The 15,853-nt window shown below is 36.1% G+C and overlaps 1 protein-coding gene across 1 annotated transcript in view; it reads right to left on the bottom strand.

The window, feature by feature from the left end:
• LOC150104476 (XK-related protein 6-like) overlaps nt 1-15,853 on the bottom strand; it is a 144,489-nt gene that overhangs the window by 89,679 nt on the left and 38,957 nt on the right. Inside the window, exon 3 of the mRNA XM_090395164.1 lies at nt 15,123-15,408. Within this exon, the coding sequence (XP_090251290.1) occupies nt 15,123-15,408 (286 nt within the window). The remainder of the gene's footprint in view (nt 1-15,122; nt 15,409-15,853) is intronic.

Genomic DNA, 15,853 nt, shown 5'->3' with positions numbered 1-15,853 from the left:
AAAATCTTAATTTCTTCTTTCTTCAATGTCCAAGTTTCAGATGCATAGAGGGCAACACTCCACACATAACATTTTATTAGTCTTTTCTTTAGATTTCTATCCATTTTACTTCTGAATAGATTCCATTTTCTATTAAAGGCATCTCTTCCCATCGCTATTCTTGCTTTTATGTCACTTTTACATCTTCCATCACTGCTAATCACACTTCCTAGATATTTAAATGTCTTTACTTGATTCAATTTTTCCCATTTATTCTGATATCCATATTTGCCTCTTTCCTTGCTACTTTCATTACCTTTGTTTTTCTTATGTTAATTTTCATTCCATAATTGATACAGGACTCCAGTAATCTGTTCAACAGATGTTGAGTCCTGTTTCAGTATTTGATAATAATGCCTTGTCATCTGCATATGGTATTGCAAATATCTGTCTACCTCCAATCTTTATTCCTTCTTCTGAATTCTCCAGTGCTTCTTTTAACATTGCTTCGGAATACATGTTAAACAAAATTGGTGAAAGAGAACAGCCTTGTCTTACTCCTCGTCCAATGATACCTGGTTCTGTTGTACCAGATATGTCTCTCACATGGTCCCATGTATAGTGAAATAATTAGCCTTCTGTCTTTCCAATCTATACCAATCTTTTCTATTACTTCCACCATCTTATCCCATTTTATAAAGTCAAAAGCTTTTTCAAAATCTGAATAACAGATATTAACTTTATTTAAATTAAGGGGATATTAAATCCCACATTGTTTTAAAACCGAATAAGAAACTCAAAGATTGGAATCAGAGAGTTTCATGCCAAATATAGTAAACTATAAAAGTATCGGCGATTACTAGCGTGAGCTAATGCAAGTAGTCCTAGCACGTAGTACAAGGACTACTTGCAATGTGGGATTTAATATCCCCTTAATTTAAATAATGTTTATATCGCCGAAATGAAGCCTATTGGCTCTTTATATTTAAGTAGATATTAACTTTTTTATTCACTTCCAGACTTGTTTCCCCTACCCTTCCTGGAAACAAACTGATCTTCTCCAAGAAATTCTTCCACCTTAGATGCAATACTCTGTGTTAGATCCTTTCTTTTAGGCTTACATGGTGATCGGAATACATTTTTGAAAATTATGGAGACAACTACTGTGTTTGAGTAAAACTTTAGTTTAATATAAACTAAAATCCACTTTCGACCTTTATATCAAGGTCATCTGATGGAGCATATGCACTATATACAGAAAACAAGCTACACTACAATCTACATGGTTTAGATGTAGAAAGTATTTTTAACTTGGGTATAGTTATGTTAAAGATACCAAGCAATTTTAAACCTGGTTTTACTCCATTTTTCCCAAGTAAGCAAACAGACAAAATGTCAAGTTTGCACCTGCAATATATGCAAGACTAGCTGATCCCACAGGAAGTTGGTCTTGCACTACCTGTGGGATCAGCTAGTCTTGCATATATTGCAGGTGCAAACTTGACATTTTGTCTGTTTGCTTACTTCGGAAAAATGGAGTAAAACCAGGTTTAAAATTGCTTGGTATCTTTAACACATCTACATGGTTTGTTAAAGCTACTGACCAACCGTTACAACAATTATTGGCCTGACCTCTGGCAAAAAAAATAAAATAAAATAAGAAATGAAAAATGAAAATATACATCAACGCCCGAGTCCTATTATTAATATTATCTACTGGTTGTAAAATTACATTGGGAGCAACAACAAGTCTATGTATATATATTAACTCTATACATTCCACAGTTGGTAGGTCATTCCCCTCCTACATAAAGAACACACAACACTTTATAAACAAAATTAAAACCATAACACTCAACAAAGATGACTTATTAGTCAGTTTCGATGTTTCTGCCCTTTTCACAAATGTCCCAATCAATGACACAATCCTACTACAGAAAAAATTTCCGCCCGACATTACGGCCCTCTTTGCCCACATACTACGGTTTGGTTACTTCATGTGGCAAAATAAATTTTACCTACAAAAAGAAGGTACAGCCATGGGCTTGCCACTATCTCCCCCAATCACTAACTTCTATATGAAAACTTTTGAACAAAGTGCTCTTGATTCTGCCACTCTAAAACATACAGTGTGGCTTAGATATGTTGACAATGTGTTCATTATCTGGCAGCATGGGCGACAAACGCTAAACACATTCCTTAGCCACCTGAACAAACAACATGAACACATACAATTTACTATCGAAATTGAAAATCAGAACTCACTCCTGTTCCTAGATACACTGGTCACACGTCTTCCTTCAGGCAGTCTATCCTTCACAGTTTACCGCAAACCGATACACACACTGGCCAATACATACATGTTAATTCATACCACCACCCATCACAAAAATATGGAGTCATTAACACCCTTAAAAACAGAGCTATAACAATTTGCTCCAACCAGCAAATTGTTATAGCTACAGTAAAACTACAGCTATAACAATTACAGTAAAAATCTAGACTACAGTAAAATCATAGCCATCCCATACATTAAAGGGTTATTGGAAAAAATCAACAGAATCCTACACCATTATAACCTCATTGCCACCTTTAAACCACCTACTAAACTTAAAAACATATTCAACTCCTCTAAGGATCCTCTCCTCCCATTAGCACATCCTGGAGCTTATTGCATCCACTGCACCTGTAACTTACCGTACATTGGTGAAACATGATGTACAATCCCTATACGTAAGAAAGAACACATAAGACACATTAAATCTAACCATTTTGGTGAAGTAGGCCTCTCAGATCACGCTCTCAACACCTTACACCAAATCGACTGGAAAAGTACCTGCTCTTTACACCATACAAAAACCTGGTATGAAAGAAAATTTAAGGAAGCCTGCGAAATTCTGATAAACCACCCAAATCTCAACAATGGCGGCATGAAAATTCCAAGAATCTGGATGGCACACATTCAACCCACCTAATATGTAGTATCCAGCATACATCAGGACTCTAGGCAACCTTCAGCCAGTATTGGAAACCATTCCATACCAACTGGTTGGAATGTATATGTATGATCATGGTGTTAATATACACATATACACACACATATATATATACACACACACACATATATATATATATAGACTTGTATATATATACAAGTTGTATATTCTTATTATAATAGAATTAGCTGAGTTGGATACCCTGAGTTGGACCCGGGGCAGAGCTGACTACTACTGGGTGTGTCCCCAGGTGGCGGATCGGGGAACAGCCTTCAGATATGGAGGTTAGCTGCGATATAAGCAGAGCAATCTGGCGAATAAGCAGCCGTGGACCAACAGCGACTGAGCTATCAGGGCGTGAGGGAGCAGAAGTGGCAACTCTGTCTCACTTAAAACCTCACAAAGCCCAATGACAACTCGGTGACATGGCGAGTAGTGCCGCCATTAAATAAGTACCTACTGGGGTCACTGCCCCTGACATTGGGAAGCAGCATTGTCAGTACTGACACAAGGTTGAAGCCAAATGATGACGGAAAAGCTTGTGATCAGAGATTTGCAGATGGCAATATGATTATATTGTGTACATCTGTAATACTGCGGAGCAGAAAGCAAACGGAGAAACTATTGCTCTACCTTATCTCCAGAACAACCACCATGGCGAGCAAACCCTTACAATTGGCCCCAAGTTCCCGGCGTCCCTTAAATGGGACAGGGGTGCGAAGAATCTCCGGGCTCAAAATGGTGTCCACTTTTAAAATTGCAACTTGGAATGTCAGAACTCTGTATGAAGCTGGCAAATTAAGAAATGCCACAAGAGAAATGAAGAGGCTGGGCATCCGGATTTTGGGAATTTGCGAGACAAGATGGCCAGGATCTGGAAAGTGTCAACAAGATAATATGACATGTATTACTCTGGGAATGATGAGAACAAACATCGACATGGTGTAGCTGTAATAGTAGATGAAGAAATCAATAAATCAGTAATAAATTGGATTCCATTTTCTGAAAGGATAATGCTGTTACAACTTAAGGGAAACCCCGTTAACATAAATATCATCCAAGCTTATGCACCCACAGCTGACAAAAGTGAAGAAGATGTTGAAGAGTTTTATGAACACCTAAAAGAGATTAAAAACCTAACAAAGAAACATGATATAAACATAGTGATGGGTGACTTCAATGCAAAAGTGGGAAGAGGGGGTGATGGAGAAATTGCTGGCGAACATGGCTTAGGCACCAGAAATGACAGAGGAGATCGCCTAGTCCAATTCTGTCAGGAAGAAGATCTAACAATAGCAAATACCTGGTTTAAACTTCCACCCAGAAGACTGTACACTTGGAAATCGCCTCAAGATAACCAACATAATATTGTCAGAAATCAAATTGATTATATACTGATAAATAAAAGATTCCACAGTAGTATAAAGAGGGCAAAGACTTATCCTGGAGCAGATATCTCATCAGACCACAATCCCATTGTTGCAGAAGTACGTCTTAGATTAAAAAATCACAAAAGAAAAAGAAAATTGATGTAGAAAAACTGAAAGACCCGAACATGAATAAAAGTGCCAAGACACAGCTTAACCTACGATTACAACAGATTAACATAGAAGAAAATAAAAGTGTGGAATCTCTTTGGAATAGCTTAAAGAATGCCATCGTAACAACAAGTATTGAAGAAGTAGGTTATGTGAATAATATAAAACAACAGGAATGGACGACAGATGAGATTCTTTCTCTTATTGATACAAGAGGAATGTATAAAAACAAAGACCTAGCCAGGTATACAGAAACACATAACATCATCAAGAAAAAAATAAAAGAAGCCAAGGAAAATTGGATGAAAAATTTATGTACTGAAATTGAACAGCTTCAGAAGAAACATGATAATTTCAATCTGTATAAGAAAATCAACGAAATTTCCGGAAAACTGAGGAAAAAGCAAATAGTGTCTCTAAGAGACGAAAATGGAAAAATAGTTCTAGAAGAAGAGAATAAAGCACAGATTTGGATAAAATATGTAACAGAACTTTTCAATGATACTAGACAGAAGCCTATAAATATAAAAGATAACATTCAAGGACCAGCAATCATGAAATGCGAAACAGAGAATGCTATACGAACAAGTAAAACAGGAAAAGCCAGTGGACCAGATGGTGTGCAAACAGAATTTTTATAATTAATAGAACCAGATAACATCAAACTTCTTAAAAAACTATTTAATAAAATATATGAAAGTGATGAATTTCCATCAGATTGGCTCAAATCTACATTTATCACTATCCCAAAGAAACCTAAAGCGAATTCCTGTGGTGACTTCAGACTTATTAGTCTAATGAGCCAAACATTAAAAATATTTTTGAAAGTAATTCAGAATCGCATTTATAGAAAAAAGTGAAGAAACTCTAAGTGAAACACAATTCGGCTTTCGGAATGGTTTTGGTACTAGAGAGACCCTTTTCTGTACCCAAATATTGATACAAAAATGCATAGAAAAACAGAAATCTGTCTTTATGTGTTTCATAGATTTTGAAAAAGCATTCGACAAAGTCAGACACACTAACTTAATAGAAATCCTTCAACAAATAAGGCTAGACAAACAAGACATAAGATGAATAACAAATCTGTATTGGAATCAGTCAGCTACCGTTCAATTAGACAACATTACCACCAGTGATATTAACATCAAAAGAGGAGTGAGACAAGGATGTGTGCTCTCACCACTCCTGTTCAACATATATGCAGAGGTAATCTTTAAAAAAGAATTGGAAGAATGTCCAGAGGGAATCACAATAAATGGAAAGATTGTTAACAACCTACGATATGCAGATGACACCGTGCTAATTGCAGATAACATTATGGATCTCCAAAAACTCGTTGACAGAGTATACATAGAAAGCCAAAGAATGGGAATAAATATAAACATCAACAAGACAAAATACATGATCATCAGCAAACATCCAGCCTTATCAATGAAACTGACACTCAATGGGAAAAATATTGATCAAGTGTCAAGATATAAATATCTTGGTTGCTGGCTTAATGAACGGTGGGATCCAGAAATAGATATAAAGACAAGGATTGAAGTTGCACGGCAGTCCTTCATGAAAATGAGAACACTATTCTGCAATAAAGACCTAAACATGGAAGTCAGATGCCGAACGCTGAAATGCTACGTGTGGTCTATTCTGCTCTATGGAGTTGAAACATGGACATTGAAGGCGACAACCATCAAGAAAATCGAAGCCTTTGAGATGTGGCTATACAGAAGAATGCTAAAGATATCATGGACAGAAAAAATTACCAATGAAGATGTCTTAAAATCCATTGGCAAAGCTAAACATCTTGTACAAATAATCAAGAAACGAAAAACATCATATCTTGGCCACATCATGAGAAACAGCAAATACCAACTTCTACAAACTATTTTGGTAGGAAGAATTGATGGCAAAGGAACTAGAGGAAGAAAAAGAATATCATGGTTTGACAACATCAAGACGTGGACAGGAAAGAGCAGTGCACAACTGCTCAGATTAGCACAAGAGCGCAGTTTGTTCGCCAAGATGGTCGCTGACCTTCGATAGAAGATAGCACAATAAGAAGAAGAAGCTGAGTTGGATAAAAGGGTTTGGCTACACGATGATGGTGCTGAATTTTGCAAAGGCATTTGACAGGATACCACATGGAACTGTTATGCGGTTTGCGTAACAGTTCCATGTGGTATCCTGTCAAATGCCTTTGCAAAATTCAGCACCATCATCGTGTAGCCAAACCCTTTTATCCAACTCAGCTAATTCTATTATAAAAAGTTAATAGATTGTGAAGGGTAGGTCATGCCTTAGTGAAGCCACCCTGCCCCTCAGAGTATCATTTTCTTATCCACCCATTTCTGAATTCTTTTTTTTGACCAACTTTTCCAGAACTTTTACTACCGCTCCCGAGATTCTGATTGGGGTATAATTTGCTGCATTCTTAGAACCTCCTTTATGAAATGAATTATTCTGCCCTCCTTCCACTCTCTTGGGACTTTGCCTCTGATTAAGTCTCAGCTTTGGCAAAGTCCCAAGAGAGTGGAAGGAGGGCAGAATAATTCATTTCATAAAGCAGGTTCTAAGAGAACCTCCTTTGTACATTCTTTTAAAATGCAAGTCGATATACCATCCAATTCCACAATTGTATTTGTATTCAGATTTGACACTATCCTATATACCTCCAATTTATCAACCTCTGTTCTCACATCAATCTCTGCCACCTTTTGCAAAAGAATCACTCAGTAGTTCAACAATTTCATCTTCCTCTGTTACCTCTTTACCATCTGCACTCAAAAGCATCCTTCCATACTCATTCATCCTCCTACTTGCCACATAATGAAAAACTGGGATTTTCTTCTACCTATTTTGGCTAATTTCTTCTCATAATCTGCTTCTGCCTTCCTTTCCATGCTGGTGACCTTTCTTTCTCCATGTTGGAAGATATATAGGTAAAAAAGATGGCCAGTTAGCTTGTTATATTTCTACTTATATACCCTCCACAAGTCTTTTTTGCAGTGAATAATGATACCACTCATCCATCTAACACTTTCATGATATTGGGTATACAGTGTGATATTGCTTCCTCCAGATATCCATTGGCTATCTCCCATGCACTGTGAACATTCTTCCTATGCAGAACTATGCAATGGTACTGCTTCAAGACTTCCAAGTGTATCATAATTATCTGCCTTACAGTTCAACATATACCCTTTCTTAACTGGAATTTCCACGTTTTGCCATCTCGCAAGTCAAGACCACAAGATCAGATTGCAAGCTATATAGCCATCTTAATTATGGACAGGTCTTCTGACTCTATTAACAAGATCCAACACTCTCAATACCCTAAGTCCCCTCTGTCACAATTCTGCTTCATGTAATTTTCTCTCACTAAGTGTACAAACTCTATTCTCTTATGCCACGTGATCTTTCCTCCTTTCAGTCTATGTTTTCAAAGTTTAAGCCCCTCATAATAATTATTCAACTTGCTCTGGTACCTCCAAGCCTATAGCAGCAACCAATTTTACATTTTGTCCTATTGGCCTTGATCTCATACCAGACTGACTCAAAAGAACTGCCACCTGTCTGACTGACCCCTAATCTTGTTGGCTTGATTAGGAGACAAGATTAGGAGTCAGTCAGCAGCACCCCCCCCCGTCCTGTCTACTCTATCCTCTCTGAAATACTAACCCATCACCATTCTATCCCTGTAACTACATCATCTGCTGTTAGCAAAGTCTCACTAATGGTTTTAATAATTGGCAAGGTTGCAGTATCCTATGCTAAAAAACTCTTCTCTCTTGTTCCCTCATTCTAGCATTCCCCTAGGTCTCCAACCACCTTTACATCCTGAAATTTATCCCATTTGATATTGTTGCCTGAGAGACTAGATTCCACATTATTTGTTCATTCACACGCTCATTTTCGCTTCAGTAGCTTTACACACACACAGGTCTGCATCCACCCTAATTGCTTTGGTTTTTCTGACTTTGCACTTCCACACTCTCAGTTAACAAAAGCTCTCTCTCCAGACACCTAAACTCCAAATACATTTAGGTGCAGTCCATCAGCAATGCACAAATCTTTCCATTCATCAAACTCAGGCCACAGGTCTCCATACTGATTCAGCAGCTATCATAGTTCTTCTCAGTTCACCTCTATCATAGGGTGGTCACAGACTCAAACTTCACCCTCTTGCTCTTCTTTTTTTGCTTCTTCCAACAACTCTTTCACATTTTCCAACCAGTAGTCTATATTTGAGATGTAAGTCAGCTGTTAGCATATGAAGGATGTAAAGAAAGATGGTTTGATGTTAAATGAGGTGTGGATATGGGTGCATGTTATTTCAACTGATATTGATCGTTTACATTATGAAGGAAATGTAACATCAAGCCAGATATTGAAACTGAAAATGTAAATCTCTGTTCTTTACTTAAATAAAGACAATGTTATACTCTTAAATAAATTTAGCACAAGCCTGCAGAATTCCTTAACTAAACTGAATAGTGGTGTAATAAATTTAGTATTTATTCTTATGGCAAAAGCAGCTGCAGGTCAATGTCTAGACTAGAAAGCCAATTCAGGGTCTCATTTGTCACCTGGTGGATGTCCTGGAGGCCACCACCATGAAATTGGTGCCTTGGGCAGTCATTCACAATATGAGTGATCGTCTGGGCCACAAGGAAACAGTAACAGTAAGGGTGGTCTGATAGTCTCCACATCTGGCCTGGTAAGTTCTTATCCTGTTGATAGATGACCAAATCTTCCTAGGAAGGGCAAAACCAGGCTGGAGAACAGGGATCTTCAACCAGGAAACCATTTTGTTCTCTCCACGTCAAGTGTTGATGGTAAGGCAGCTGAAGAGAGTTCGTCCACGGACCAGAAAGGGTTTCGTGATTTTAGGCGAATACTAGGTAGATTTATGAGAGTCTGGTGCAGGGGCAGGAGCAGGTTGCTCATTACTTTATTAAATACTTTAATCGAGGCTTGTCTTCTCCATATATTTGGTGGAGCAATGTTAGATAGGAATGCTTCTCAGTGTCCAACTAATTGTGCACATGGTAGAGTTTAGCTAGGTGTCTATAGTGTTAGTGTGCACACTTCTTTCCCAGACAGGGGCACAGTATTCGCTGCAGACAATGCAAGGGATAGTGCAGATGACCTTAAGACATCAGCACCACAACCCCAGGTTGTTCGAGCAAGCATTCCAAATTTGGTATGATAATTACCAATGAAAAGATAATGACTATGAAAAGAACCAGGAACCGTGAAAGCATCAACTACATCCTGAATGGAAAACCTACAGAAGAAGTAAAACATTTCTATTGAAGATTGCAAATTCAATATGGAAGCAATTAACTGAATAAGCAAAGCTGGTATGATAGATTTGTATGGAACATGAGAAAAATTAGTCAAACACTAAATTAGCAGGATGTAAAATGGTGTACAAACCAATTTTAACTTATAAATCTGAAGGCTGGATTAGAAATAAAACACTTGATCAAAGAAAGGTAGGAAACCACAGATGACAGTTCTGAGAAAAATTACAGTAGTTAAGAAATGGTATCAATAGAAGATGCATATCAAAAACGAATATATTACAAAGGAACTTGATACTGTTAGCATTCAGAAATGTGTGAGAAGAGATAATCTCAAGTAATATGGCTAATTAAGAGAAAGGAAAGATTTGCAAAACAGGTGTTTGATGTCTGCATGTCTAGAAAAGGATCCAGAGGAAGACCTAAATAGATGTGCTGATGTAGTCAGAAGTCCTAACAGATAACACTTATTTGCAGGAGAACGTGTCAATAAGAAGTTAGTAATATTTTCATGTTGTATTATCACTGTATTCTGTACACAATGATTATAAAAAGTAATTTGATATCATTAGCATTCAAAAATATGGAATAGAGCTAATCTAATGTGTTTTAGTTATATAACTGAGGAAAATAAAGCAAGTGTTTGTTTCCAGGAAACAATAAATAAAAAATAATAAATTTCAAAAGGTAGAGTCAAGGTCCAGATCAACTGATGCAATCAGTAGTTAGTGCTGTAGTGCCTACAAAGATTGTAATGTAAGATCACAAATATTGGAAACATGACAAATAACAAATTTGGAAGAAAATTATTGATAGGATGATACTAATATAATTAACATTAATTATGCTATACTACCATGTTCAGCACATAAATCCACTGATCAGAAATATCAGAAAAAAAACTGATAATGAGAAAAATGATAGTGAAAATGAAAATTATCATTATTAATTTCAGTGTCTAATAAGAGCAAACTATTATTTTGATTTTTTTTACAAATGCCAGCTTTTAAATATGTAATGAATGTGGGTAAATGAGTCCAAATAGCAAATATAGGCACCCTTATGTTTGACTGTATTGAGGACCAGCTAAGTATTTAATGTGAAAATTGAAAGTAAAGCCTACTCACTCAACTTCATACCCTTCCCTTCCAAGTGTTATCTAAGTAATTTTTAATTAGTTAAGCCTAGTTAGCAGCCCATCAATATATTAGTTATATGTTAGTAATTTGACTTACAGAAAACAAAAAAAAAAAAAAAAATATATATATATTTTTATATATATATATTTCTATACATTGAGATTCTAAATTTTCCAGAGCAGCGTGAAAGATTTTAAAAATGCAAAATCTCCAACAGATAACATTTCTTCAGCTGAACGACAGGCTATAAAAAGTTTTAAAAACAACAGAGATATAATAATATTACCGGCTGATAAAGGCAATGCTACAGTAGTCCTTGATTCTGAGGAATACCATAACAAGATGCTTCGATTACTTGAAAATAATACTTATTCAATACTACAGGAAGATCCAACACGAGAACTACAAAACCATACAAACAATTTATTGAAGACAACAACTGAACTATCTGTCAACATTCGGCTTTCTCTACGCTCTCTTCATCCACTTATCCCACGTATTTATGGAGTTCCATAAATCCACAAGGAAAACATCCCTCTTCATCCAATTGTGGAAGGTATCGATTCTCCGACTTACAAGCTTTCTAAACATCATGCTAAATACCTCAAGTGTTTTTCTAATAAGTTTTCATCCTTCGTCAACAATACCATGGACTTTATATCACACATTAAAGATATAACTATCAACGAGAATGACATAATAGCAAGTTTTGACATAGTTTCCTTATTTACAAATGTCCCTACAGAGGAAGTGCTAATATTACTAAAGAACAAATTATCCAAAAAAAAAATTTTTGCATTACTGACCCATTGCATTAAGTCTGGTTACTTCTGGTATCAAGACACCATCTACAAACAGAACCAGGGTCTAGCGATGGGCAACCCTTTATCTCCTATTCTTGCGAACATTTACTTCAAGGATTTTGAAACAAAAGCTATATCATTCTTCTCGTTTAAACCAAAACTTTGGAAACGCTATGTAGATGACATTTTTATTATTTGGAGTCACGGCCACAACTCTCTCATGGACTATCTTAATCATCTCAATAATCAGCATCCTAATATAAAATTCACAGTCGAACTTGAATATGACAATTCCCTACTATTCCTGGATATAAAACTTTCACGCTGCCCTGGAAAATTTAGAATCTCAATGTATGGAAAACCTACAAAACTAATAGATATCTTCACAGTCAGTCCCATCATTTTCCTCCACAAAAACTTGGAACTATTTGTACCTTGGGTCATAGAGCACGCTCTCTACTGAATGACCCAGATGAACTTCAAAAAGAAATTAATTACCTCTCACATGTCTTTAGACAAAATGGATATTCTGACAAAACCATTAAAAAATTTCTTCTAAATCCTCCTAGCCACTGCACTGAAGAAATAACCAACTTTAAGGTTACCATCTCCATCCCATACATCAGTTCAGTTTCCAAAAAATTAGCTAAAGTTCTTAAGAAGTACAATATCAGGACCTTATCCACTATACTTCCACAAATCTGCTTGCTAGTAAGCCATCCAAAGTCTCATCATCATAATCTGAAATATCCTGACGTATATAAGATATGGTGTGATTGTAATATCCCTTATTTCGGTCAAACAAATAAATCTATTCAATTACATATGGAGGAACACAAGAGAGACATCTCTTACAAAAGAACACATGCCAGTGCCTTGTCTAGTCATGTTCTTTTCTCGAACAATCCTGATGATGAACACCAGGGACATTCAGTCTGCTGGGATAGATCCAAAAACATCTTTCATTGCCATGATGAGTTTGAAAGAAAAATTGTGAAGTCCGGAGAAATCATCCTTAATCGTGAACATTTAAATAACAATTTGAGCCACAATATCCCTGATAGCCACTCTGCTGTTGTTCAGTACTGGCATGCACGAGAGTCTGTAAGTGCACTCAACGAACAATGCCACGTTTGAAAGAACAACTTAAACGTAAATACAACGTTTAAAGAGCTGTGTTTTTACATTATGAGAAAATATCAAGGATAGTGAGGGATCTTGCTCCACCTTTGCTTCGAGTTGCCTTAGTGTTGTACTACCAAGTGATCATTTACACTTGGATTCGCCAATAGTTTTTCGGTATATATGAAACTCATAGATTCGTAGTTCTTGATCTTAGAGTTTTGCTTTCTGGCAGTTGAACAACAAGGGATTTGTATCCCCTTAATTATTATTAAGGATGCCAGAAAAGTAGCTGTTTGGCTTTCAATTTATGTTATAATATACAAACACACCTTTATGGCATTCGTATAGTAAAGGTATGCAAGTTCTTTTCATTTAAACGCTTGTTATCTTCCAGGTCTACCTACTCACTGATGAGACCTCAAAAAAGGTTGAAACCAGTCTGGGTAGTGACCTCTCCTCATAATGTAATTACAGTATTATATCCCCTAGGGGCTGTGTTTTTACATTATGAGAAAATATCAAGGATAGTGAGGGAGCTTGCTCCACCTTTGTTTCGAGTTGCCTTGGTGTAGTACTACCAAATGGTCATTTACACTTGGATTTGCTGATAGTTTTTCGGTATATATGAAACTCATAGATTCGTAGTTTTCGATCTTAGAGTTTTGCTTACTGGAAGTTGAACAACAAGGGATTTGTATCCCCTTAATTAGTAGTAAATACAACGTTTTTTCATGTCAATTATGTATTGCAATTTTCCTGTGCTTCTCAGTTTTAAACTTCAGTGTTTTTATTGCTGTTTCCTATTTTTAGAAGACACCTGAAGAAGGCTGTCAAAAGCCGAAACTAGTAATGTTAGCCTTACAATTATTCTCGGTTTTAGTCATTAAATCTCTTTATAAAAATGTATCAAAACAACTGAGTCAATGTTCCTGAATGCATATATATATATATGATTTGCTTACACAAATCAGAGGATCAAAGTGAAGTGGGACTTGATCAACAAAGCCTCTCTTATAGTATTAGCTTTAAAAAGGTATCTATCACATGCTAGTAGAGAATAAATGGTTGCCAGCCTGGTTGGCCAAGTGGTTAGTGCATTCGCTTTCCAGCCAAAAGGCTGTGGGTTTGAATCCTGCCATGGGCATGGATGTTTGTGATTGTCTGTGGAAATACTAGTGATGGTGGTGGTAGGCAGTAGATGGTGTTGGTGTAGATGCAGTTAATTGTAGTTGGTGGAGAATTGTAGAGTAGATGCCCTCCCTCGATAAGTCTTTGGACTCCCTGGAGGTGTTAGATGATAATAATAAATCATCTGTTGCTAATATCATTAAATTTAGCACTGTGTAATTCTTTCTTTAACTATAATGTGTTTTCCCTCTCTCTTTTGCTTAACAGTATGTCTGTCCACTATTAAGAAGGAAAAAAAAAAAAAAATGGGGGAGGGGAGTTGCAATGAATATGCGAATCCTTTGTATCTCACATATCAGATGGTTTTGTAGTAGTATCAAAGAAATCATCCAAAACCTGAAGCTTATTAGCAATTTTGTTGGATCCAAAAGTAACCACCATGTGTAATATACTTTTTATTTTGCATGTATAATACGATCATTAGCTGAGATCAAGTAGATAATATGATTAAAACATTCATTTTTCCAGTACAGTTTGCTTCACTATGACAACACTGTCCTTATATGCCTAAGCCAATGATTTAGTTGTCATACAAATTTTTTTAAGAGCCACAATTACATTTTGGTATCCCCAGGTCGACATAAAGTGCTCACAAATTATGCTTTGGATAGACGGAAAGAACTGTTAGCATGTACCTAAAAGAAATAAAACCAAGAGAACATATGTGCAATTATAGAAAGTCTAATATAGCAAATCATGTGTCAGGCATCCATTTACAAAGAGTGCAATAGAAGAAAATAATCCTATATGGAATTTTACATAAGGTAAAATTAGCATCTGAATGGAACTTCATTAGAATGTTTTAGGATAGGATTAATTAGTTTTAGATAGAGATGAAAAGTCCCCCCCCCCCCAACAACTGTTTTGTTTTTCCCTCCTGCTTTTAAAATTGGGCAAAGGTTCTTGATCACAGATAAATGCAAGAGAGACCATGGAGAAAGAATTAAACATCTTAGCAAAAGTTGGTTTATCAATGCTAAATTATAATGTTTAGAAAAGGATTCTGCAACTGATTATGAATTATAAAAGTCAACAACTTTCTTACCTATTTATACAAAAGTCTGTCTTCATATTTATAATCCAAGCTGTCATAAAGATCCAGTGTGCTGTACAAATAATAAGTGCCACAACAGGAAATACTGAAGCAAACAGTCCTAAAGAAATAACACGGGCAGAGATAGCAAAAAAATGCCAAAGCATATTTATCACAGTTCCGCACCACGTCATATTTTTTTTATCTTCCTGAGAAAATCTTGAAGCTCGTTGATAACCAGCCATTGCCCAAGACATGGATAATAAAGATGCTAATATAGAAACACTTTGCACAGTAACTGCAAAAAGATAACTTTAGTTTTTATAAATCCTAGCTACTTTGTAAAAAATAAATAAATAAATAAATAAAATAAACTATTAAAATACACATTTCTTATATAATAATGATGGATGCTGTGACAACATTAAATTGTCAAAGCAGACAACAGAAGGTCATGAAGTACTAGATACAATATAGAAGGAATTTAACAGATCAGAATAATAATCATTCTATAGAAATTTTTTTTTATTTATTTTTTTATTCAAGTGCAATATGTTGTACTTGAAAGTGCAAAAGATATACTGGTGGATATGTGCTTCAGGAAATGGATGGGATTCAAGACTTGGGGGTAATGGCTAGCAGACTGAAGTTTAGAGGACACACTTCAAGTGCTGTAAAGTTAAGGAGTATATTGAAAAAGGGATAACAAAGAGGTTACCACTTTAAAAAGTATTGGCCAGATC

This window comes from Typopeltis vanoorti, chromosome 7 (assembly GCF_054136105.1).
Source record: "Typopeltis vanoorti isolate ZY-2024b chromosome 7, IOZ_Tvanoo_1.0, whole genome shotgun sequence".
Taxonomy (NCBI): domain Eukaryota; kingdom Metazoa; phylum Arthropoda; class Arachnida; order Uropygi; family Thelyphonidae; genus Typopeltis; species Typopeltis vanoorti.
This window is presented reverse-complemented; position numbering and strand designations above follow the sequence as displayed.